This window comes from Sparus aurata, chromosome 11, assembly GCF_900880675.1.
Source record: "Sparus aurata chromosome 11, fSpaAur1.1, whole genome shotgun sequence".
Lineage (NCBI taxonomy): Eukaryota > Metazoa > Chordata > Actinopteri > Spariformes > Sparidae > Sparus > Sparus aurata.
The window spans coordinates 14,300,702-14,323,131 of NC_044197.1; the positions used below are offsets into that span (position 1 = coordinate 14,300,702).

Genomic DNA, 22,430 nt, shown 5'->3' on the forward strand with positions numbered 1-22,430 from the left:
CAACTGATCAGTGAGCAGTTCAGTAATCATTCAATCAATACATTAGTTGAGTAAAGCAAACAGTAAAGCCTACAGTAACACTGTCACTCCTCTTGCTCTATGTGCTGGGACGTGTATTGACGTGATGAAAACATTAATACTACATTGCGCTAGTTTTGATGAGAAGCTCTACTGACCAACAGTGTTGTAAACTCTCCTCATAAAGCAGTCTAATGATTTACTTTACCCATATTTTTCCATTCCCCGCCCGGAGGTCAGCAGCCAATGGTTTTTCAGAGTCTATTTAAGACGCTGATAGTTCAAGGTGGTTCAGATATCAGCGCTCTGCGCGCAACAGGACGGACCGAACTCAGCCTGAGAGGGATTTATACAGTCTTCTGCAACGAGATCCGACTGATTTAATTGAAGTGTTGAAGCGATTCTCTGTGAAAGGACAAAGCTGTGGAAGAAATGAAAGCGTGGCGCGTTGTGTTTCTGTACTTTCTGGTGTTGGATGCACTTGTGCAGCATGTGACGTCCCTGGAAGAAGAGCTCGCCGATTCTATTTTTGGTGAGTTTCCACTTCAAACTTCACACACATTTGCTGTCACACACAATTCTGTGCAGAACTGTTCTGATTCAGCGGACACAGCGGGGCTGATAGTCGAGGTGAAGATGTGTCGTGTGGAGTGAACTTGTCTGATTTGTGCGCCCTGCTCGTGTTTTCATGCTGGGTGTAGTTTGGACTCAGATAATAACATTAACGGTCTTTCTATGAGATACTACGCATCACGTGTCTATGACTAAACTTGCCTTTGTGGTTTTTGGCGAATACCCAACTTCTACTACCTACTACTGGCCGGGAGAGACAAGATGTCTGTTTTCACCTTCAGAGAGGGAGAGGAGCAAAGTGGTGAAAACATAGAGACTTCTAGAAGATCTCAACATGAAATGAGTCATCAAAGTGCAGATATGATCATTTATGTTTACAATATGTCACCTTTATTTCTTCAACCTCTTTGCAGTGCAAGCCTTATAAATGTCTGTGAGGCTCCTGCATCCACCTCCCCACCCCCCACTCTGAAAACCAGCACAACCCCCAGTTGAGTTGAGTCAGCTGACTCTGTGAGGACCACTGAAACTTGGGCAGATTATAGTCGGTGAGGTGGCAGGAACAAAGCTGGGAAAAACGCTCGGTGGTTTCTATGGAGCTCCGTCTGACCAAGTGAACCCCTGTAACCCCCGAGGAGGGATCTTGTCTAAGGTGGAAGCTCATTTACTGAGGGGCCCCTGAGGGGCCGGTGCTTATTAGAACCAGTCACTCAGTTAGCCAGTCAAGCGTCTTAGACCGCCCAGCCAGAGCGTTGGATAAGATTTACACATCTGACAAAAACACTGCAGAGGAATTTTTTCATCTCTCGTCTTGATTGTGTGTGAAGTAAAAAAACAACAACTAATTTGTGAACCTTCCTCTTGCTCAGGTAACTTCCTCGACCCTCTGAAAGACTTGATTGAACACAAGGATGACGCCAATCGAACTGTTGCGAAATTCTCCCTCCGGAAACCGTCCCATCCCGATGACGACCTGTGCTACATCACTCCTGGCAAACCTGACTCCCTGGCAGCCTGCACCTTCAACAGCTCCTCCAAAACCTTCCTAGTGATCCATGGATGGACGGTGAGCTGAGATTCTTCAGCCTGTTGTGACCTGTCTGTCTCTTGAAACTCCCTCAGGCTTGTTGTTCTCTTGACACTGTTTTGGTTTTGAAAAGAAAAAACACCTCTGACTGGAAGTGTGTCATTATTTCACCAAATTCTAGTGCCATTAAATCTAGTCATATTCACACAACTAACTTCTTTGCAAGCACCAACATGTAGAAGTTCATACCAAACACAGTGCTACTGTAAATGAACAGGACTGATGTGGCTTATTTTTCCTGAACTTCCTAGAGTTTTAATAAAAGCCTATTTTCCAGCCTTAAGTTTACTGTTTTGATTCTGACAGTTGAGCGGCATGTTTGAAAGCTGGGTGGCGAAGCTGGTGTCAGCGCTGTACGAGAGAGAGCAGACGGCCAACGTCATCGTAGTGGACTGGCTCAACTCGGCACAGAACCACTATGTGGTGGCTGCTCAGAACACCAAAGCAGTGGGACAGGAGATTGCTCGCTTCATCGACTGGATCGAGGTCAGTGAGGTTCACAGGATTTATTATTACATTAAAAGATGTCGACAGCTTTTCACTGCGTTTATATTATTAATGGTTTATTGTCGTCACTGCATTTTAAATGATCTCTTACACAAGAATATTGGTGCCAAAAGAACATTTAGTCACTAATGAAACCCTTCATAACAAGCCATAGCACCTTTACTGACCACCATTAGTAACTTTTAGACAACAATTAACAATTAGACAATGTCTGAGAATGTTATTATATCAAATAGTCATGAACACAGTAGTTATCCACACAGACATTAGTTTTAATATATTGTGCGTGTTTAGTTAACAGTGAAGTAGGGAGATGGAGTATTTGTGTCATTGTTTGCCTAAATCGTATTTTCATTAACATTCTTTAAAGGAAACCACCAACATGCCTCTTGAGAACATCCACCTGATTGGCTACAGCCTCGGCGCTCATGTGGCAGGATTTGCTGGAAACCATGCAACCAATAAAGTTGGACGAATCACAGGTAAGCAAAACATGTCTCACAATCTTAGCAGTTTAATTTGGAAAGAGTTCAGTTTAATTTGTGAGGTGACCGGTGAATTCACTGTTATCTGTCTCTGCAGGTCTAGACCCAGCTGGTCCTGACTTTGAGGGGATGCACGCCCACCGGCGTCTCTCTCCCGATGACGCTCACTTTGTGGACGTCCTCCACACCTTCACCCGCGGCTCCCTGGGTCTCAGCATCGGGATCCAGCAGCCTGTCGGCCATGTTGACATTTACCCCAACGGAGGCAGCTTCCAGCCAGGCTGCAACCTCAGGGGGGCCCTGGAGAGGATCGCTAACTTTGGGTTATTTGGTAAGAACAACTTATATGGAGAAATAAGCACAGCCATGTCTATACTTATAGAAAGAGTTAGGGTTAGTAAGTTAGTTATCAGTTTTTCACCAGACAACGTTAGATTTTGGCTACACATAAGATACATTATTCACCATTTCAGCCCGTTTGACCAACCATTCGATAATGTTGTTGTCTGCTGTAAAAAGGCTACAATGCACATATTTTTTCCTAATTAGTGCATACAAAGTACACTGTCAAGCAGCTTCAGCTTCACTGTAGCTCCTTGCTGCTTGTCATTAATCTGTCTCAGCAGTGAACATTGTGACTGTCAGTCACACAATGACCCCATTCACAGCACTGAAAAATAAACAGAGGGCCCCAAACATGACCGAGGAAAGGTCAGATACATTATCTGCCTGAATCGGTTGAGGTAAAGTAAATGTATCCAGAGTGTGGGCAGTGGAGGAATGTGACATAATTATATGTTTCATTAAAAGTCATTCCTGTTCCTCCTTCTTCAGCCATCACAGACGCAGTCAAGTGTGAACACGAGCGCTCGATCCACCTGTTCATTGACTCCCTGCTGAACGAGCAGGAGGCGGCCAAGGCCTACAGATGCGGCAGCAGCGACATGTTTAACCGCGGCATGTGTCTCAGTTGCCGCAAGAGCCGCTGCAACACGGTTGGCTACGACATCAGCAAGGTCCGCAAGGCGCGCAACGTTCAGATGTACACCAAGACGAGAGCCTCCATGCCTTTCAGAGGTCAGTAGACTTTTACCAGAAGAGAATAGAATAGAATAGAATGTTGTTTGTTTTTACTTTGTTCATTTTTCAGCTAGTGAGAGCTATTCCAGAGCCACATGATCTAAGAATATTGCAAAAAACAAGGTCTGACTGCTGATTCTAATCCTATAAAAATATTTGATTGAGTGATTTAAAAGGAGTTACGGATTTCTGGTCATCTGCAGCTAAACCAACCAAATCTAAGTTGAATCCGCTTCACTACATAAAACCCACATGCATGTTTAAAGTTTTCCTCCCGTTGTTGCTCTTTCTCACAGTTTACCACTATCAGCTGAAGATCCACTTCTCCAGTAAAGTGAACCGCTCAGAGATGGAGCCGTCACTCACCCTCTCGCTGTATGGGACAAACGGCGAGGCTGAAAACCTGGAGCTTAAACTGTGAGTTCATAAACCGAATTACAGCACCGTGACTTGCATCTTGTACGTTATATGAGTTGTTTTGCAACAGTCAGAGAAAACAGCACGAGGCACAAACCATAAACAGTGATGTAACCGCAGACATGGAAATGTTTTGCCTCTTGTGGTTATATCATGCTCGGTTTATGGTGCAGAGTTAATGAGGCTGAGCTGCATAAAATATTGTGACTGGCTGCAAGTAGAAAACTAACACTTTCCTCTGTTCGCGTCTGGCAGTAAGGAGAAAATTGCGACAAATAAGACACATTCGTTCCTGCTGGTGACAGAGAAAGACATCGGAGATCTCCTGATGCTGAAGTTTAAATGGGAGGAGACAAACGGTTGGTCGACCTCCAGCATGCTGAAGATGGTTTCTTCTTGGTGGTCCGGGGACTCAGACGGTGCAAACATGGAGGTCCACAAAATCCGCATTCGCGCAGGCGAGACCCAAAAAAAGTAGGTTGTGTGTCTAATCGGAAAAAGACTACAAATATTGGAAATGAGAAATAAAAAGACACATATTAAGCATTAATAATTCATTATGTTTTACTTCTTTCTTTTTCAGGATGGTGTTTTGTGTCAAAGACCCTGAAAGTCAGACGTTAACACAAGAGGTCACCTTTGTTAAGTGTAAAGACGCATGGAGGACGAACTCGAAACAAGCTTCTAAAAGGTAAGTTCCTCCTCTTCAACTTTCTCCACTGAGTTCAGGCCATATTCACAGGGCGGCCATTTTCCTCTGACATGATGATCAGTGTGGGAAGTCCTATAAATGTGGGATATCTGTCAAATTGGTAAGATTTCCCTGACTCCTAATTCACGATGGCTTGTGAAAATCAGGAAATCAGGCTATATTTCTAGATAAAACAACGTATTTAATAAACCCTTGGCTTCTGCTAGACAACAGCAAACATTAGCATTCTACCACTTCCGAAGTAACTTTACTGTTTGATACATGTTACACAAGACGGTAGGAGAGACATAAATTACTTCTAAAATACCAATACACATCTTGGACACATTTATTTGAGCTTGGAAGTAAAACAGACTGGATTTAATCAAATGGTAAAGGAAGTGTTTGCATGCTAACGTTAGCTAATGGGCTAATCAAAAATGTTGTTTTGCCTTGAAATATAGCCCGATGTCCTTTATGTTGTATATTTGTATATTTCATACGTCTTTTCAGTTGCTCATCAATTGAGAAACTGTTAAATGATAACAATTTGTCACATTCCTTTTGCTTTTATGACTTGTTCCTGGTGCACAGCAACACAACAATATCCCAGCCTGAGCATGACATCGGACAAAATGGCCGCCATGTGAATATGTTCTATTAACCGTTATTTTAAAGCTCATAAATAACAATAAACGTATCTGTCTGTAGAGTAACTCTGGAGAACCACTGACCTCGAAGAAAAAAAAGATCCCACTCTACCGTTGAACATCCCTCCGTCCATCCAAGCACTTAGTAAATAATTTATACACCTGTAACTTATTTTACTTAACGTTTTTCAAAACTCTCACAGCCTTGTATATATCCACAAAAGTATGTTTGTTATTTAAAAAAAAAAACATCTATGTGAATACTGTAAAATATTTTATAAAAAGCTGTTTTTATGACTCGTACCTATATGTATGCCGTCCTCTTCTTTGGTGCATCTGTTGTGTCCTGAAAGTTGGATACTGAGCCTCACATACTGAGAGGTACAACCAACTGTATTTACTTCAATATCTATGGAGGTTCTGATGTCCCATTGTGTAAAATACCTCAAGTTAAATTTCATATCCAACCACTGTGAGGAATAATCTCCTCTTTGTGTCAACGGAGGTCTGCAAAGGGGAACATGAGAAATTCTTCTTCATGATAAGATGAAGGTGTTTTATGCAATAGGGCCCACATTATATAACATTATTTACCTTTACATGTTATCTAACCTGACAGCATTCACCACTGTGGCTCTCAGTACTGTATGTGACTGTGGGACCTGTATCAGTGTGCCTTAAACTGTAAACAGTCACCAGAAGTAAACTGTTGCTGTTTGTCTTAACTTTTTGCTGTTTTTTCACCTCAGCATGCTTTATTGTCATTATTCGATGACTTGTGTGACTTTTTACTGAAAATGGCAGCCATGAAAAAGATGTTTTAATATCGTCTGCAAGATGTTACTTTGAAGCTGTTACCGCATAGAAGCCATTTTGTCTACCATGGTTTTATTAAATTGGTGAAATTCAATGAGGAGCGTGCTGCTCATTGTGAGGTGGAAAGCACAGTTCATACCAATGTTGTCATGTTGTTGTACTGTCTGTCACTAGTCACCTTTAACGTCTGTGCATTTGACTTTTTAGATCTTTTATTCATAATTACATTTCCAGGTCTGTCAGCAGTGTCTCAACCTCGGCCCTTTAGAGATCGGTACTGTAATCATTGTGACTTCATTTGACTTCAGCTGACTTGAAAAATGTGGAAATGTTTTGACTTTTGCACTGAAAACAGGGGTCGAGATTGCTTAACCAAGTTACTTGTACAGTAATGTAAATACAGCCATTACAGATGATAGATTTTGTAGTATTCAGCACTGTTAGTTGTATATTTCTACGTTTGGAATTTAACATGTAAAATCTATAATTCTTTGTACATATCTGTAAATATTCACTGTACTGTATACATTCTTTAATAAACCAAAAGTGCCAACCGAGAGGTCCTCTCAGGAGGACATCCTGACATTTATTTCATGGTTGTGACAGTGAAAAATGATAATAAAGTCAACTCAAGGTTGTTTATTCCTCTTTTTAAATCCGTTATCAGCCGAAATGTGTGTTTGCGGCAAACATTTTTTACGTTTTTGATTCTCTCACATCTGTTTTTGATAGAAAAGCTCCTGTAATTGTTGAATGACACAAAATAAGCTCTGTGATTTCCTCATGTCCTTGTAGCCATGACGCCATGTTTGTCTGACTGTGTCAAGGTGACCCAAGATATTCATGAGCAGGTGTGCCTTTTGGCTTATGGCATGAAAATCATTGGTGGTGGAAGAAGTGTTTAGATCATTAACTTAAGTAAAAGCACTAAAACAACAACCTCAAGTGCAAACTCCTCCCACTCCTGGCGGTCCGTGTGGTAGTACTGTTGGGGCCATTTACATTTAAATTTTGTCTGAAGTGACTTACAGTAATTCATACATACATTCATACACTGATGGTGGTGGCTGCCATGCCAGGTGACGACCAGCACATCAGGAGCAGTTTTGGATTCAGTATCCTGCCCCTGGTCTCATCATCATCATCCATCAGCAGATTACTTTTGCGGTGTAGAGTTTCCACAGTTATTCCACTGTTACCTGATGTCTACCAGGGGAAAACAAAGTCTATACCAATCTATGCGTGGGTAATATTTTTTTTGTTTTTCTTTTGTTTATAATAACACAATAACACAACTGCTATAAGCTCATGTATATAAATCTTTATTTACAAAAAACATAAATAAAAATTGTGGGATAACAAGAGCAAAAGGTCCCTCTGAAGTTAAGTGGACAAAAAGTACAAAGTTGTTTAAAATCTAAAATTAAAGTATGGTGAAGTACCTCAAAATTGCACTCAAGTACAGTAAATCATAAATTGTTAACAAACACTCATTTGCATGTCCAACGTGTTTACTATCACTTTATCTTTGAATCTGAGCATCCATTTTCTTTGTAAACACATAATGAAAATGACATTTAAATGACAGCATTTAGACTAAAGGTCGTGTTAAGAGGGCCAGTTATTCATAGTCACTGTGCAGGATAGCTGGAATGTCATCAAGGCTTAAATTAGCGCTTAAGTACAAATACAACAGTGAGCACACTGCAGGACAAAATAAGGGAGAGTCCCATCAGTCTTTGCAGGGACGCTTTAAAATCGCTGTAGGTGATTGATGTGACGTCAAGGGGGGTCGACTGACTTCACGGTTGGCAGCAACAGCAATGTTTTCCATGTGCATCACAGGACACTCACACGTGCAAACAACCTCCTCAACGTGACCATGACACTTAAAAATCCCAGATAAATTAATCCTTTTTCATCCGTCATCATGATGGTGACAGGGATGAGAAGGAGGAGTTCACTCCAGGTCATCGGTGTCCAGTTTGCGGCCACAGAGGCAGACGGTGCAGCCCATCACTCCAGACAGAGTCAGGATAACCAGCAGGATGGCCCACCAGTGAGCCTGCAGAGGATCAACACAAACACTGCATGAATATTTTGGTTTGATATGATCTCTTTAAGCTAAAGGCTATGCAATACAAGTTGGGATTGCTGTTGACTGTCTTGATCATGCTTTTTAAATGTTAATCAGAGAAATGTTTGGCAGTCAACTCCATAGACTAAAAACATCAGCTTCCTTTATCATATTTGCAGCTTTGTTGTTTTTGGGTCTATAACAGTTAAGTGGCAAAAAAGAGGATAAACAACATGGATGACGAATGATGTGACTAAAACTAAATGTTGAGTTTTTGATCACAGAATCTGTCAGTCAGATTCCCACATGTCTTTTTTGTTGATTGTCCACAAGCTGATTAATTCACAGTGAGAGAAAACTAACAATCAGCAGCTGCAGTGTTATCATTGTTGCAGATCATTTTTTGTTGATCAGTGAACCAATTAATTAACAAATTGCTGCAGTTCCATTTTTTTGTCAATTTCTTTCAAGGTTCAACAGTTATTTTATTGGTGAGCAGCAAAACACAAGAAAGTCAGCAACAAGTTTACTTTAGGCTCTTTTTAACTCCCTATATAGGTAGATTAATGTATATATTTTGATTTTGATATTCTTGGTTAAACAGGTTTTGACTTTGCAGCTGTACACATCAGGGAATGAGTCAGCAAACAAAGTGGGTCACCTGTGAAGCAGTTGATACATGAGGTCCTGAACCCAAAAGGCCTTCCTGATTCTCCGCGCTGTCATGGGAAACTAAACCTCAAAAGCAGCCACGTCTGAAACACTGCCGACAGCTGAACATCGAGGCAGGAAGTTTACCAAACACACTGAGCGGAGGAGGAGACGTCAGGCGAACATCTGCTGCATCTTTACCTTAATGATGTCAGCCAGAGCAGAAGGTAAAGAAGGATTCTTACAACCACATGACACAATGGTCAGAAAACTACTGATCAGGTCAACTGAGTCAGTGGAGCTGCCTAATGTCTGAATCTATGAAGTTAATACCTGGATTTCGTAGTGGTAAACTAAAGTGGTAAAGGCTAAAGTGTTGGGCTTTTAAAAGGGTTTGGCTTTTAAACACTGATGATGTATACTGTGGAGTTCCCATTGTAAACAAACACAGATTTATTTACATTCACATCATGTCCTTGAGCCTTTGCAGACATGTTGAATGCATTCATTTAGCAAATAAAAGTTCCCTATTAAACACTTTATCACCAGCAGCTGTTGCCGCCCTGTGCAGCCAATTTAAAATGTACAGCACAAGATTTAAACTGTGGAGGGGCGTGCTTATCGCAACAATGCTGTCAATCAAAAATGGCATAGGGTGCCTTAAAGTGAAATCATGTAAGTTTTGCTAAATGAAAACTACTGTGGCCACATGTGACAATTACTACATACTGCTAAACGCTAAAATCCAGCTTAGTATAGTTGGCCAAGTAGAATTGTGGACTCGGCAGTCAGACAGCAAATCCAAAGTTTGCTAATATTAGCCAAAATTAGCTACTGGTGAAAATTAAGGCTGTAGCAACATAATACCTCAGTGTTTTGAATTGAGTAAAGGTGCAATAATCTTCTTATGAATTCAACTTTTCATTTGTTTCCTACACATTGTGTCTGTTGTGCAAATTTGCTCGATCATTTGTGTTTATTTACACTAAACAGTGTTCGTACCAGCTGCATATTAGCCAGCTAGCAAGCTAGCTAACAATAGAGGCACTCAAAACTCCCCTCACTCTGGTCTGAACACACATAAAGTTATTTCTTTCAAAAAATAACCAAGTATCTTAAAGGTTTGATGCTGGTTTAACATTTTCAAATTGTTTTAACATTGTTTATTTGACACTGTGTTGAAAAAATCTAGATTAAAGCCACTTGAACAAAAGACAAGGTTTATGAGCAAATGTAAATCCACCATGATGTCACCGATTGTTTTCTGGATTAATTTTTTGAAACCTGATACGGTCTGTGGTCATGACATATTAATTGTTTGTCACCTTTACTGTAACTTCTTCCAGCATGTTATAAATGCTGTTATCTTATGCGCTATGAAACTGATCCTTCACCTTCATCCACTCAGCTATGTCATCGAAGTCATCCAAGTTGAGAAAGGAGTTTTTCAGTCTTGCGATGGGGCCGTCCGCATCCAGCAGACGACACATGTTGAATTTGTCGCAGTATCCCTTGTTCCCTGAACACGGAGCCCCGCTGGCCAATGCCAACGCCTTTCTCTGGAAGTGATGTGACAGCACGGAGGAGGTGGTGCTGGCACACGTCTCGGGCTTATCTGTCATCGACACAGAGAAAACCATTGGAATATATCGTGACAGCCAGCGAGTATACAATCGGAAACACAGAGGCCAAACTTCCAGGTCACCAAAGCATCCAGGACTATAAAGCTTCTCAACAGAACTACTCATGTTTTACCTTGTACACAAAAAATTGTGTCAGTTGGTGTCCCTTGAGGTAATTTGTAGTGTTGTCTAATGGAAAAACAGTGATGTACGAGGGTGACCTCAATACAAATTGACACAGGCTGACGTGTTGAGACACGAAGTGTAAACACATTCCTCAGTAGTAGAGGACAGATGGGGCTATAGTTACCAGGCTGCTGGCAGCACATGTGGCATTTCTCCTTCATGGAGTCTCCTGGACAGTCACACTGCTGCAGACTGTGCTTCACACACACAGACTCAGAACAGACCTGCAGAAAGACACAGAGACACTCAATAAGGACAAGAGCTTGTAACAGGAGCACAGAATGGCATACACAAACAAAATGGAAGCCAAGCGAAAGCAGGTCAATCGGACAAAATTCGTCAAAGTTTACACAAGGATAAAAAAATAGAATAATTTTGTGTGATAATTCAATATTGACTTGACTGATAAGTAGTTGCTGTTCTCAGCTGGACTTTGTTTTGTTTACGCTAACCAACAAGTTATTTGGTGGCAAGATACACTTACCACAACCAAAAGGGCAAAGAAAAATAATAATAGCAAGTGCAAGTTCTGTCTATAATTTCAGCAACCATCCCTTTCCATTAATTTCTAGATGATATGAACATTTGTCAACAGTCTCTTTAAACTTCTGGGTTTTGTTTCATAGAACACAACTTAAACTACATTATAATAAGAATAACATAATAATGAAATGTGAGTTTAGACTTCGTGTCAACTTAAGCTACAAAAGCCTGTTAACTGATTTTCTCACTGTAATAGAATTAATGAAAACCAATAGATTCCTTGAACGTTGGTAAGAAAATGCTTCAAAATATGTACAGATGTAATAGCCTGCATTTAAAAATGTTCCGTAACCACAAGTACTATGCTTAGTGTGAGGTGGAGACATCTAGTGGTGACAGTAATTATGACTTGGCAAAGGAGGAAGTCAGGTGATGTAGTGTAAGATTGACAGATAGACAGATGGGTCAAATAAACACATGACTTTCACCCAGCACACGGCAGCTCATGTCCCCTCATAAACCAAAAGTCAACGGTATTTTAACTAACTTTCTATTTGTAACTTGAGTTTTGTACAGTAGGTAACACACTTATTTTAACCTAAACAATGACATTTTGCTAAACTTAATCATGTAGTTTTGGTTCCTAAACCCAACCAAAAAGTAAATGTTTCACAAGGTTCACCGTGTGACGACAACGGTCAGGTCCACCACCTGTTGCTGATTCTCTGTATTCAGTAATGAGGATGTGGTCATTTTGCCTGTTGTTTGCTTGTATTATGTCTGTTTGTTTAGTTCACATTTCACTGACACATTTAGCAGATAAAAGAGATATTTATATCATGGAGCTTTTGTTTGACAAATTATAAAAGTTGCTTATTATTATTATTTACACATTGTGGACTGATTAATCTCTGGCACATTCCGTAAGTAATTTGGTTCCCAACGTCTGGTTATACCAGTCTTTGAATTTCCTTCAAAGTGTTTTTGTGATTTTGTGTATTTGTAGAAATTACTCACTTTTCCTGGTGTCTGTTCATTTGGTTCTCAGAAGGATTTGAGCAACCAGCGAAGAAAACAATGTCAGTCAATTAAAATTATTTATGATTAATTTGAACTCTAAAACTAAAACCCCACCTTAATTTAATCCCCTCAAAAGTCTTTCCCAGTCATTATTTTCCATGTTACTGGATCAGGTCTTCAGAGGTTAACATAGTTAGCACCCCTGGAGAGTAATATATCTACAACGTATGATGAAGCAACATTCACAGCTGGAAAAGATTCCTCGCCTCTCCTGCTCCGAGAACTGCGTATCGAACACAGAAGACAAACACGAATTAAACTTTTATAGTCTCACATACTGCTGTCTCGTGGCAACACGGATTAGATGAGATCTTTTCACGGTAATGCTGTGTTGAAATGTTGCCTTTGCTTACAAATAAAGATGACATTGAGCACGTTTGATTGTCTGATTGAGTCCAGAAGCTTTTCAGTTGATAAATAAACAGGAATGACTTGAAATGGGGATGAATCACTTTTGCTGAATTACAATATCATATCAACAATATATTTATAAATAGCTTGAACTTATTTTAAATCACTTTTGGAAAAAAAAAATCTTCTGAAGCAAAGAAACTATGATTGACTGAGAGAATGCTTGTACTGTAGGTATGAAGGCCATAGTCACTTTGCAGGTGTGTTTTTAGATTTTTTTTCAGTGTCATTGCCCTCTCTGTTTGAGCATCATCATCACATCTGACTACAGATCTGCAGAAACGGCGATGGAAGTGCTTGGTGTCCTCAGAAATGTGCTTAGTTGCACCTGTAAACCCCAACAGTAATGTCACAGAGTACGGACACACTGTAGAGACCTTGTGCTGAGGCTGTTTTCTAAGGTCAAGACTGTAACTACTTTTTTTTGCAACACATTAGCTGCGACATTAAACCGTGTTGCGTCACACTGTGGCGTGCAGTGTGTGACTGCCTCACCCCGTTAATGCAGACGCGCGTGCCCTGACTGCAGACTGTCAGGTTTTCCTTGGCGCTTGGCTCGGGGCAGAGCGGCGAGACGCCTGAACACAAGCTCGCTTTCTGACAGTCGGTCTCCTCATCGCAGGTCTGATCCACCGGCTTGAACTGGCAGTCCTGACTGCAGCACAGGCCCTGACTCGGACTGATGGATCAAAACATCACGCACACAAAGTGGAGGAGACAGATTGATGTTAAAGCCACATACGAACAAATGTATCATCAAAACAGTTCAGGTGAATGTGGTGTGCTGTAATAAAAAAAACAAATACACTATAAACGTCATGTACCTGCAGACTTTACCCGGTTTGAGGCGACACTGGACTCCAACAGGCTGCTTGGCGCTGAAGCAGCAGAGGTCTGCATCGTTTTGACCCACATCACACTCCTCACCTTCCTCCACAATCTGGTTTCCACAGATGGGCTGATCGCTGACTGGCCAAAAAGAGCAGACGCACAGATAAACACACACATCAGGACAACGTATAATTATTTACATTGACAAACATTCTTCGTCGACTCTGCTCCATCTAAACCAGCTTTTCTCACCCACAAAGCAGTCGTCCTTTTTCAGATTCAGGATCTTGCTGATGTGTTTCACACTGCAGGGCGAGAACTTGTCATTGTTTTCACGCACCTCATCCGTGGCGTGAGGGAACATCAGGTACCTGCCTTTACCACCAGTCGACCCAAGGTTCCCGCAGTTTGAGCCCTCATCGTGCTGGAACACAGACAAAATACCCATACATAAACTTTTAAATGATGCGTTTCTCTGCCTAAGTTATGATTCCTCACACTGTGAACACATGGAATAAGCATTTATTTAGACATTTCCATTCAGTGATCTCTGCAGGGGGAATGAAATGATCCAACTTTGTTTCCATCCTAGTCACAGATGGGATGGTAAAGTCCCTTTATTGGAAAGCGCCAGTAACATCAGTTTATTTACAGACTCCTTCTGAACGGGCAAAAGCCAGAGTTTCTGTGACATTTAAACTTACCTAAAAAAATGTTTTCTTTCTGCAGTCTAAAGATTTTCCTGGAATCTGATGGCCCTGAAGCTGCAGAGGAATGTGGTGTTCCACATCAGGGACAGCGAAGACAGACCAGAGAGCTCTTACTGTTCTAGTCCGAGGATGTAGTTATGAAACATTATCAGGAACTTTCTGGGTGTCAACCTCGCTGGCTGAGACCGAGGGGTAGACTTGACATTGACGTGGACACGTGGAGGGAACATGTTGTGATGTGGGTATTTCGACATCTGTTCTTCATTAATTTGACGGATATAACCAGTGTGAATTTTATAGTCTTCGCTCCGTCAGTATCTACAGAACCACATGTGACAGCAGATTCTGGTGCGGTTTGTTTTGTTTTGTTTTTGTTTATTGTTACTGCATCATCAATTGTGAGCAATATCATAAAAAGCCAATGAAATGTCTGGTTCTCAGCCATTTTGTGGAATCTCATCTCAAAAGTCTGCAGACTTTCAACTTCCTCTTGAAGTTCCACTGAATATATTTTGCCATACTGTGTACTAGAGCTGCAACAATTATTGGAATAATTAAAAAAAAATAAATAAATGAAATAAATCAGTCAGTCAATATTTTCTGATTCCAGCTTCTTAAATGTGAATACTTCCGGGTTTATTTCCTGGTAAGCTGGTTATCTTTGGGTTGTGGACAAAACAAGACATGTGAGGACATCGCGTTTGGCTTCGAGATACGTCGAGGAACATTTTTCACCATTTTATGACATTCTATAGACCAAACAACCCATCGATTAAACGTGAAAACAATCAACATAACAATTGACTATGAAGATAATCATTAGAGGAGCAGCCCCAGTGTACATCTGCTGCTGCAGTCACAACAGTGCAAAGGGGTGAGAGAAGGAAGAACATCACTGCAGAGGTACATTTCAATACTGCACTCTGGATTTGCTGCTCTTCCTGTTTACTTCTTGAACATCTGCAGTGGTTTTACAGACGTCGCTACCACAGACACAGCCTTGATCCAGTTTTGAGATAAACAACCCATCAAGAAAAATGAATGAAAAGAAAAAAAGTTGTAGACAAGACAAGTAAAGTCTTCTGTTAATTCAATGTTTGGGATTTGTTATAACTATAAATATGCTACATTATATGGTTGCAGCTACTTTGATATGCAAATGTGCGGCTTTTATTTCAACAGTAAACTAAGTATCTCAGGGTTATGGAGTGTAGGTCGGACATTTGAAGGTGTCATGTCGAGCCTTTAGAAATCATAGTTGACAATTTTTACTGTTTTCTGACATTTTATAGTCAAAACAATTAATTCAATCAAAGATAAGTGTTAGTTGTCACCACAATACCAAGATTATATGTGCACTTAAAAAGTCAAGTCAAGTCATGGCTAGAATTGAACAGAATGAAAAGAAGTAAAACACAAAAGGAAAAAAAAAATCTGTTTACTTTTATTAAATTTGAATGTTTCTGAGCTGCAAACTGATCCAAAGCACACGGCCCTGAAGGTCACTGTATGCATGGATGCATAGCCATAAATTCAAGGGGTGACGTGGAGGACACCATATTTTCGCCCTCCACGGATGGTTAAAAAGGAAGTCGGCCAAAGGTTAAAGCAGTTTTTAAGCCAGACCTCACTTTGAATCACAGCACACCTCCAGCATGCCTCCTGCAACTCTCAGGTGAAGCCTGAGATCTCTTCATGTGCTTCTTCCAGCCTGGAAACAATGAGACATGCCTGTCAAAGGAGCCAGGAGAACAGGAGAACTTTAATTTATCGAAAGACTGCGGGGTCTGACATGGCAGAACTAATGTGCTCAAGAACCCCTCAGAGGAGTCTTTGGTCTGTGGAAGTGTGAATAACAGAGGGCAGGGTGAAAATGGACTGCTGGCATTTTGGGCAGTGGGAGAAAGGTCGCAGGTGTTCGGAGCCGTCACACACACACACAGACGGGCATGCATTTTTGTGTATACACAAGCTGTGTGGTGTTATGGTGGGGGTGGATGACTGCAGAAGAAGTACTTAGATATTTTACCTATGTAAAAGTACTAATCCCATGATGTAAAAATACATTTGCATAAATGTGTAAAAGCATTTGACTGTGGCAGCTGCCACATGGGTTAGGTGGAGCTACTTTTAACTACTTTATATACAGCAGCAAAAAAGTTTAAAGTATTAAAAACTCAAGTGGAGTACAAGTACCTCAAGACTGACCTTACATATTTAAATAAACAAAGAAGTAACGTGATGAGAGCGGGAAATCAGAGATCCTCCTGTTCTCTTTTTTTTCAGATTATCCAGTGAGCCTGAGCCAAGGATGTCTATAAAACCCGCCAGTCAATAACGGCCAAGGTCTGTAATGCCCACATAAGTGAATCATTCACAGACGATTTGTTCTGGTGCAGTGCAAACAGCCATGCGTGCCTTGTGGGAGCATGTGAAGTGAAGTAAGTCTGAATTTTGAATGGCAGAGATTCATCACGTCGAATTATCATTCAGTACCACAGTGTCTCATGTTCGGTGACTGAGGCACCAGAAGGGGTTCAGAGGGAGAGGCTGGTTACCAGACATCTGAAACACTACACTGAGTTGTGTGTAAGGGGTCATTCTATCAGACCTTACAGCAGACATTTTTAACATGTAACTAAAATAACATAAACAATGGCTTCATTCTGTTTGTGTCTAATAAACCGGGCAGGTAAACAAGTTCTTCACAATACCAAAGAATGTTATTAATGGCACCTGTGAATATCCTGCCATGGAAGGTAAACTTGTCTGTAGCAACTTAAACATCCACTAGGTTGTCTTTGTTACATATGCTTTTACATTACTTGTGATGTTTCTATAAACTACTATTAATACACAGAAATTTAAAGGCATAATCTGCCCTAAAACAGACTACATTGTGTCATTTCAGTGACTTTGGTCAGCGTCTCGGTTTGTTTCCCTAAACTTCAAACTTCAAATCTGATCTTGAATTTCCTGATGTCACCAGGTTTTTACTTGCTGTCTATGTTCTGTTTGAAATACTGCATCCTACATTATATGAACTAGTGATCATTTGCCTTTATGTTGTCCTGGAGTTTTTCATTTTGGCCACTGAACGAGGAGCGGCTCCACGATCTGTCTTGTACATGACATCAACATTACATATTGTGTGTCATATTCAAACTCTAAGATGTGTGGTCAGTTTTTTTGTATTTTGTAACTCTGTGTGACGGTGACTGACCGGTGATCCCAGGCTGTGTCCGAGCTCATGGGCGAAGGTCAGCTGGACGTGTCGAGGAGGCAGGAACTCTCCGTAGTTCTGAATAGTAACCAGACCCGTGTTCAGCGTGGAGTGCCCGCCGTTATGAAGGGTCGTCTGCTGAGAACATATTCCTCCCCAGTTACCTGAAGTACAGATAGAAAAGGGGGGAATAAACATGGAGTCTGTCGGTTTGGATTCCACTGAGGTCTCATCAAGTAAAAGAGAGTGAATGTAAATATTATATAATAAGAAGAACCAGGCGCTTGTAATATTCCATGATTTATTTTCGTTTGTTGTTATCTTGTAAATTTCCCACTTTATTCTCAGATAATATCAAAGTTCTCTTTATCAATATGACCTCCCTCTTCTTCTATTAACCTACAATGGTGCTAATTGTATCATTGCCTTTCAAGTAAGGAGTAGATATAAAGGTTTTGATCAAGTTGACAGCTCCTGAATGCTCACCACAATACCTATGATGATTCTGCAGATTCAAACATGCTCAGAAAAGAAAGAAGTTGTGCACTTCATGAAAACATACCTGCCTGTCACTTCGCAGTACAGTATGGTTGCATAACTGACCTTGTGCTACTGGAAATACCTTAAACCAACAATGTCCTGCTACTGAGGCAATATCAACCTCTGAGGCCCCCAGAGGGTCGGGGAGGCAGACAGACCAATAGACCTGCTGAGCTCCTCTAGGTTAACATCAAAGCCTGCAAATCCATTTGGCCTCCAATGGTCCCCACTGTCCATGTGTTTACGTAATTCCATCCCTAAAGGCCATTCCCACAATTACAAACAGCTGGAGATGTTCACATGGATGCACGGCAGGGCTGTGACATCATCTTTCAGGTGGCCACTCAGAGGACTAGTTTACACGAAACCTGACCGATTGGTCAAATCTATGACATGACTTCTGGTAGTTCGACAACACATCTCTTAAATCTGTGACATCTCACACTTGGTTGAACAGGGTCAATCATTCTTATTGTGCAGAACACATGGGCAGAAAATTAACTCAATATTGAGGCTTTGAAGATGCTGACCACCTGTAGCGCTAACCTAAATCTAAATCTACTAACATTCATGCTCTTCCTCATCCATCATCATTTTCTCAGCACCACCAGGTCTTTCAGTCAGCTAATGTGTGAGTCATTTCCATACTTCCACACATGCCCATCCTTTCTCTTCATTGGTTCCCGCCATTTCTGCCCATGTGTGCCTCAGGTTGGAGGTCTCAGCTCTTCCTGTGCGGACATGTGAACTTTTATGTAACACCTGTTACACAATGTGGTCAGCAGGCTACCGTTTTCAGGGGTCTGGCTTGTGAGGTGCACGTCTGTTTCATGGAATTCCAAGTTCACTCGGTGTCATTGAGGACTGTGGGAATGAGTCGCGGGCATCTGGACTTTGCCGACAGCGTGTTTTTGTTGCGCGGTGGGTGTATGTGTGACGTCCAGTAACGGTGAGGGTACAGTTAGAGGTCGAAAAACAAAAACACAAGAGCCCCCTATCTCCGCTGTTGTAGAAACAATGGGTGCACTGTCAGGAGCAAAGGCAAGACGGTTACACCACCCTCATGTGCCAGGTTAACGTAACCGGATCATTTGCCAGAAATGAGAAAAGCACACTGAAAATTTCAGATGAAAACATGAAGGAAAGTGTCAGGACTTGTTCTCCTCACTGCTAAAAGCAAAAAGACAGCTCTTCCTTCACCACACGCAGACTCCCCCAGCTATGTTAATCAAGGATTCTGGATGCATTTCTCCAGCATTCCTTGCTTTTGACCTAAAATGGCCCCCCCAGTGGGCCATTCAAGGATCTGTGTTTCCTAGAAAGAGCTTACTTTGGAGGCCTGCACTGTGGTTTTTGGCAACGCGAGTCCCCTCCTCCTTCTCATCTTCGCCACAGAAAGGAGCCCGTAATGAAAGAGTCCTATTATTAGATCGCTGGACAAACACAGTCGGGAGAAACAAACAGTCCTCCGGATCATTTAATGCACACACTATAAGGAGGAAACACACACTGACACATACTGACACACACACACACACACACACACACACACACACAAAAGTAGTTACACACACAGTAACACCTGCGGCAAGAAAAATAGAGCATCGATTAAGATCACAGTCAAAATGTGGAGGTACACACACACACAAACACACAAACAAGCACACACTCTTTCACACAGTTTATTATGAAAGAACAAACAATAGTAAAGGGGAAGTCCTCCCTTAGATAAATATGTGGGGGGGGATTCCGAGTCTCCCATTAAGACCTTTAACAACAAAAACAGACACACTGAGCGATTCTCAGAACGACGACCAAAGTTCTCAGAAAACTACAGTGCTACTCTGGAAGCCAACCAAAAGTAACATGACTACATCGGGTGACTTTGCATCACTGCTGGCTCCCTTTGTCTCCAGAGTTCAACGACCTTCACGTTGCAAGTGTGAACAGGATTTATTCACCGTGTTCCGAGATCAAGTTGATGGATTCACGACAAAAACGGACAATTTAGAAAATCTGTTTGTTTTCCATTCCTCTTCCTACAGGAACCACGCAGAACTTTGATCGGTCATACAAAAGCAGATTTTGTAAACATGGATGACGCACAAAGATTTAGTTTGCTTTTCACATATGAAACATTTAGACTAGCGAGTCACCCGGACACAGTATGGGAGATAAGAAGAAAACACTCTTTCAGGATCAAGATAAACTCTCGCTTTGTTAATGTTTGTTCCACTGTCCAGTTCAGTTGAAATTTGTGATTAAATCTGCTTTGTATTTCCTGCAAGAATTTAGTAACACTTTGGTGTAACAGTCACAACCCCAAACACAGCGGCTGCAACAGGATGAATGATGTGTTTAGTATAGAAGAGGTCTGAGCTAAAATAAAGCTGGAAATGGAAACTTATTTAGATATATGGTCACTGTGGATATCAGCCATGTCAAACACCAAACGCAAAAAATATGGGAAATTGCTATGTCCCATCTGCCTTGTTCTCTTTTTTTTTTTTTTTAATTATGTGTTTATTTATTTATTTGTACATGTCTGTTATCTGTTGTAAATGTATTAACTTTGTGGTATAAATAATACTATTTGATTATGTGGTAAATCATTATCACTATTATTATTTTTCACTGCTACATGTATTACCGCAAGATGATACAAGATTGCCTTAATAAATAGCCCTCCACAAATATGCTGAAGCTTTACGTTTCTTTACATTGAAACATTCTTGAGGTAATGTCTTTAATGTTATCTTGTGACAGCGCTGTCCTTATGGTCTGATAAGATTTTGGCACAAAACCCACTTGGTTGGGTTATTTCAGCTGGAAAATGTTTCGACATTTTTCAAATATCCAGTGTACGGTATTTCAAATAGTGTTCTCTCATTTGGCAGCTGTCTTGCCGATCTGTCATGCTTCCACCATCCCCTTCTTCTCCTGACATGAAGGTCACTTCATATTCACGTAATCGGAATATGAAATGTTAGAGTTGGAAAAGACCATGTATCTGTTTTGGTATCCACAAACAAGACTGGATTAGTCCGAACCTCGCTTCAAATATATTCGTTTTTTGTTGCCATACGCACAGCTAGAAAATCGTCCCATGGTCTCACATCCACGCAGAAACTTTAACTGCCAACATTTCTCCTGTCTGGACTGAGGTTTTCATTACATTTTAGAAGATATCACATTTAGCTAATTCTAACTACAGGATCATCTACGGAACAAACAAAATTCTAGTCACAAAAATCAAACATGTTATAATCGGGCTGCTTCAGTCGGAGAATCTGAATCATGCAAACTCGTGCTCTACAATACTGTCTGCCGCCAGTCAGGGGTGACCTGCCCTGGAAACCAGTCCAGCCTCCCAACGACCTCAACGGGGAACCTAGCTGATTTTACACATCAACGACTGACAGGTCTCGGGAGGAATACTGCATGAGTGGGGAAGAGTTGTGTGAAGCCAACTGTTGCTCCAGAGGGAGCAGAGTGACGTCACTTGAGCGAGTCTGAAGTGTGAGGGCAGGAAAGAAGCGAGTTTAACCAGACCTCTGTAGCTTGTCCTCCCTCTCCGCTTGAGGCTAGCAGCTGGACGCTACAGTGGCTGCTGCCAGCATTACATTTCTCCCCTGGGATCAATAAAGTATTTCTGATTCTGATAACACACCAGCATATCTGACTAAAGCGGGTGGTTAAAGTCACGTGTGATGCAGGTGACAGAAGAATTTGTTTGTAGTTTGCCAATTTAAACCTTTTTTTAAATATATATTGTCTGTTTTGAGTCTGCCAGCATTACAGGAGTGGAATGCTAAACTGATGGAGTACTACACACTTGTTGGGGGATTACTTTTCCTCAATTTTAACTGGCAATAGACAAATTTTTTTGCTTCAGCATATCATTATGAGGTAACTGTTAATGTTACAAATTTACTTTGCCACCAGGGAAAAGGTCACCTGGGAAAAGGACAGTTACACGGTGATCCATCATTGAATAAACTCATGTTGTGTCCTGCGTTGGTGTTATTTGCGACAATGAGGAAAACGGAAATGATCCACTTTATTTTTGCAATGGCAGCACCAACAATAATACCACCTGAAAATACCAGCTGGAAACATTGCCTGTTTGCCACTATTAACACATGGACTACTTTTGCTTGTTTGGCACTTCTTTTTTTAATCAACCCTTAACATCAAAAAGAAGGAACTCTAATCCATCCAAACATCTTTGACCCACATGGTTACTTCCCATTGAGCCAGCAGTCAGTAAAAGACGTAGCGGTAGAAACCCA

The 22,430-nt window shown here is 41.1% G+C and overlaps 2 protein-coding genes and 1 long non-coding RNA gene across 3 annotated transcripts in view; 2 read left to right on the forward strand and 1 right to left on the reverse strand.

The window, feature by feature from the left end:
- The first annotated feature begins 254 nt into the window (after positions 1–254).
- On the forward strand, positions 255–6,881 carry lpl2a (lipoprotein lipase 2 a). Its single transcript, XM_030434483.1, has 10 exons — positions 255–550; positions 1,461–1,657; positions 1,985–2,164; positions 2,556–2,667; positions 2,768–3,001; positions 3,505–3,747; positions 4,047–4,167; positions 4,423–4,641; positions 4,751–4,858; positions 5,570–6,881. The coding sequence occupies exons 1-10, from the start codon at positions 451–453 to the stop codon at positions 5,589–5,591; spliced, it is 1,536 nt and encodes a 511-aa protein (XP_030290343.1). The 5' UTR covers positions 255–450; the 3' UTR covers positions 5,592–6,881.
- Positions 6,882–7,625: 744 nt separating this feature from the next.
- The window catches only part of LOC115590835 (disintegrin and metalloproteinase domain-containing protein 10), a 33,813-nt gene continuing 19,008 nt past the window's right edge, over positions 7,626–22,430 (reverse strand). Inside the window, exons 9-15 of the mRNA XM_030432284.1 lie at positions 17,599–17,762; positions 13,918–14,089; positions 13,659–13,803; positions 13,330–13,513; positions 10,985–11,084; positions 10,447–10,667; positions 7,626–8,389 (exon numbers count right to left, since the gene is read on the reverse strand). Coding sequence (XP_030288144.1) covers positions 8,285–8,389; positions 10,447–10,667; positions 10,985–11,084; positions 13,330–13,513; positions 13,659–13,803; positions 13,918–14,089; positions 17,599–17,762 — 1,091 coding nt within the window. The 3' untranslated portion in view covers positions 7,626–8,284. The remainder of the gene's footprint in view (positions 8,390–10,446; positions 10,668–10,984; positions 11,085–13,329; positions 13,514–13,658; positions 13,804–13,917; positions 14,090–17,598; positions 17,763–22,430) is intronic.
- Positions 8,307–10,586, forward strand: LOC115590837 (uncharacterized). The gene is made up of 3 exons (XR_003985842.1): positions 8,307–8,383; positions 9,006–9,279; positions 10,461–10,586. It is a non-coding gene; the product is annotated as an uncharacterized LOC115590837 (long non-coding RNA).